The following is a 2,446-nucleotide window of genomic DNA, read 5'->3' as shown; positions in this document are numbered from 1 at the left end:
TACTGCAGTCATTTTTTTCTAATACACTGTCTTTTAATTTAATTTTTTCTTTACAGAAAAGCTGGAAAAGAAAATTCAGTGGCAGAATTAACTGAGGAAATGAATAAGTGGCGTCTTCTTTATGAAGAACTATATAATAAAACAAAACCTTTTCAGGTTTGTCAGTTAGGCTAAACCCTCTTGTGTTTCTTTTAGGAATTTACTTTGTTCTGCATCACAGTTATGACAGTGACTTGATTTTCCTGTGAAAGCATTTTGCTGTGCATTCACAGTGCCAATTTAACTTCCTATTAAAGAGGGCTTAGAAATTTTATTTAATTATTATGCATACATTTTTAATATAGCCTTTATAGGCGAAACATACCTTCTAATAAGAGACTTAAAGTTAATAGCTTAGAAGGCTCTTTTGATAATTAATCTGTTCAAATTTGTTATTATATTGTTATGATCTTTCTCAGTGTATCAGATTAATATACTAATCTTAAAAGAAAAAGGATAAATGTTAATCTTGGGACTTAAAGAGTAGGAGGACAGTATTGATTATGATGTGATCCAACTGATAACAGATTTGGCTGACTAGCTGGCCTTCTTACTTCGTTTCTTTCCCTGTTTTTATGGTCTGTGAGATGAAAAACAAAGGTTTTTTAAAAGAGTCTTACAGAGAATTTACAGAGAGCTCTGAGAATATGTCAGCATATATTATTTTTATTTTTTAGTTTCTTTTTACTTTTGTTTTCTTTATAGTTTTATATATTTAACATTTTCAGGTTTTAACTTTATATAAAAAAATATTTTTCAGCTACAACTGGATGCATTTGAAGCAGAGAAACAAGCTTTGTTGAATGAACATGGTGCAGCTCAGGAACAGCTAAATAAACTAAGAGATTCATATGCTAAATTATTGGGTCATCAGAATCTAAAGCAAAAAATCAAGCATGTTGTGAAACTGAAAGATGAAAATAGCCAGCTCAAGTCGGTGTGTAAAATAACACAGTTTTGCTGAAGATATTGGGGTGGGGTATTTTTTTATTTTAACTATAACATTTAAGGACTTTGGCATCAGAAAAAAAGTAGCAGTTTATAGAGGAGAATTCATTTGAGAATTGAAATTTATTTTAGAGTATTGACCAGATGGATAGTAAGGTACTCAGGTTTTCCAACTACTTCATTAATATATAGGAAATTACTAGCATAATTGGAAGAATTCATAAAGCTTTACACATCCTTTTCTATTTGGAAAATAGCAAAGTCCTTGATGTAAATAAACACTATAAAGATAAGCAATGTTCAAAAATAGTTAGACATTTAAGTTTTTTAACAGATTTATTAAGATATAATTCACATACCATGCAATTCACTCATTTGACGTGAACAACTCAGTGGTTTTTAGTGTGTTCACACATGGGTGCAAACTGCCACCACAGTTCATTCTAGAGTATTTTTATCACCTCAAAGTGAAACCTCTTATCCTTTAGCGCTCATCTCCCTATCTCCTCATTTACTCCTCCCACCACTAATCTACTTTCTGTCTCTATAAATTTCTCGATTCTGGACATTTCTTATTTGTGGAGTCAAATAATAGGTGGTCTTTTGTAACTGCCTTCTTTTCATTCAGCATGTTTACAGGATTCATCCGTGTTATGGCATATATTAGTACTTCATTCTTTTTTAAGACCTGATAATATTTCATTGTGTGGATATGCCATATTTTATTTATTCATTTGTTAGTTGATGGACATTTGGGTTGTTTCCACCTTTGGACTGTTATGAATAATACTACTATAAACATTCATGGATGAGTTTTTGCGTGGATGTATGTTTTTGTTTCTCTTGGGTTATACATAGGAGTGAAATTGTTGGGTTGGGTGGTAACTCTGTGCTTAATCATTTGAGGAACTGTTGGACCATTCCCCAAAATGGCTATATCATTCTACATCCCAGCAGCAATGGATAAGGGTTCCAATTTCTCCACATCCTAAACGCTTGTCATTATCTATCTTTTTGATTCTAGCCATCCTAGTGCGTGTGAAATGATACCTAACTGTGGTTTTGACTTACATTTCTTGGATGACTAATAATGTTGAGCATTGTTCTGTGTGCTTATTGACCATTTGTTTATCTTCCTGGGGGAAATGTTTATTGAGATCCGTTGTCCGTTTTTTAATTGGATTATTTGTTTTTAATGAATAGTGAGAGTTCCTTATATATTCTGTATTCTAGTCCCTTATCAGATGTATTATTTCAAAGTATTTCCTCCTATTCTGTGCACTGTCTTTTCACTTTCTTGATAATGTTCTTTGAAGCCCAAAATTTGATGGTCTAATGTATCTGTTTTTTCCTTTGTTGCTTATTCTTTGGTGTCTAACAGCTCTTCACCAAATACAAGGTCGTGAAGATTACCCCTATGTTTCTCCCAAGACTTTTATAGTTTTAGCTCTTATCTTTG

The 2,446-nt window shown here is 32.3% G+C and overlaps 1 protein-coding gene across 1 annotated transcript in view; it reads left to right on the top strand.

The window, feature by feature from the left end:
* Positions 1-2,446, top strand: part of HMMR (hyaluronan mediated motility receptor) — a 33,112-nt gene that overhangs the window by 24,220 nt on the left and 6,446 nt on the right. The window contains exons 16-17 of the mRNA XM_023528648.1: positions 52-156; positions 800-976. Of these exons, the coding sequence (XP_023384416.1) occupies positions 52-156; positions 800-976 (282 nt within the window). The remainder of the gene's footprint in view (positions 1-51; positions 157-799; positions 977-2,446) is intronic.

The sequence above is a fragment of the Pteropus vampyrus genome, unplaced genomic scaffold (genome assembly GCF_000151845.1).
Source record: "Pteropus vampyrus isolate Shadow unplaced genomic scaffold, Pvam_2.0 Scaffold30, whole genome shotgun sequence".
Taxonomy (NCBI): domain Eukaryota; kingdom Metazoa; phylum Chordata; class Mammalia; order Chiroptera; family Pteropodidae; genus Pteropus; species Pteropus vampyrus.
The sequence above is the reverse complement of the archived record's forward strand: the minus strand, read 5'-3'. Positions and strand labels throughout refer to the sequence as shown.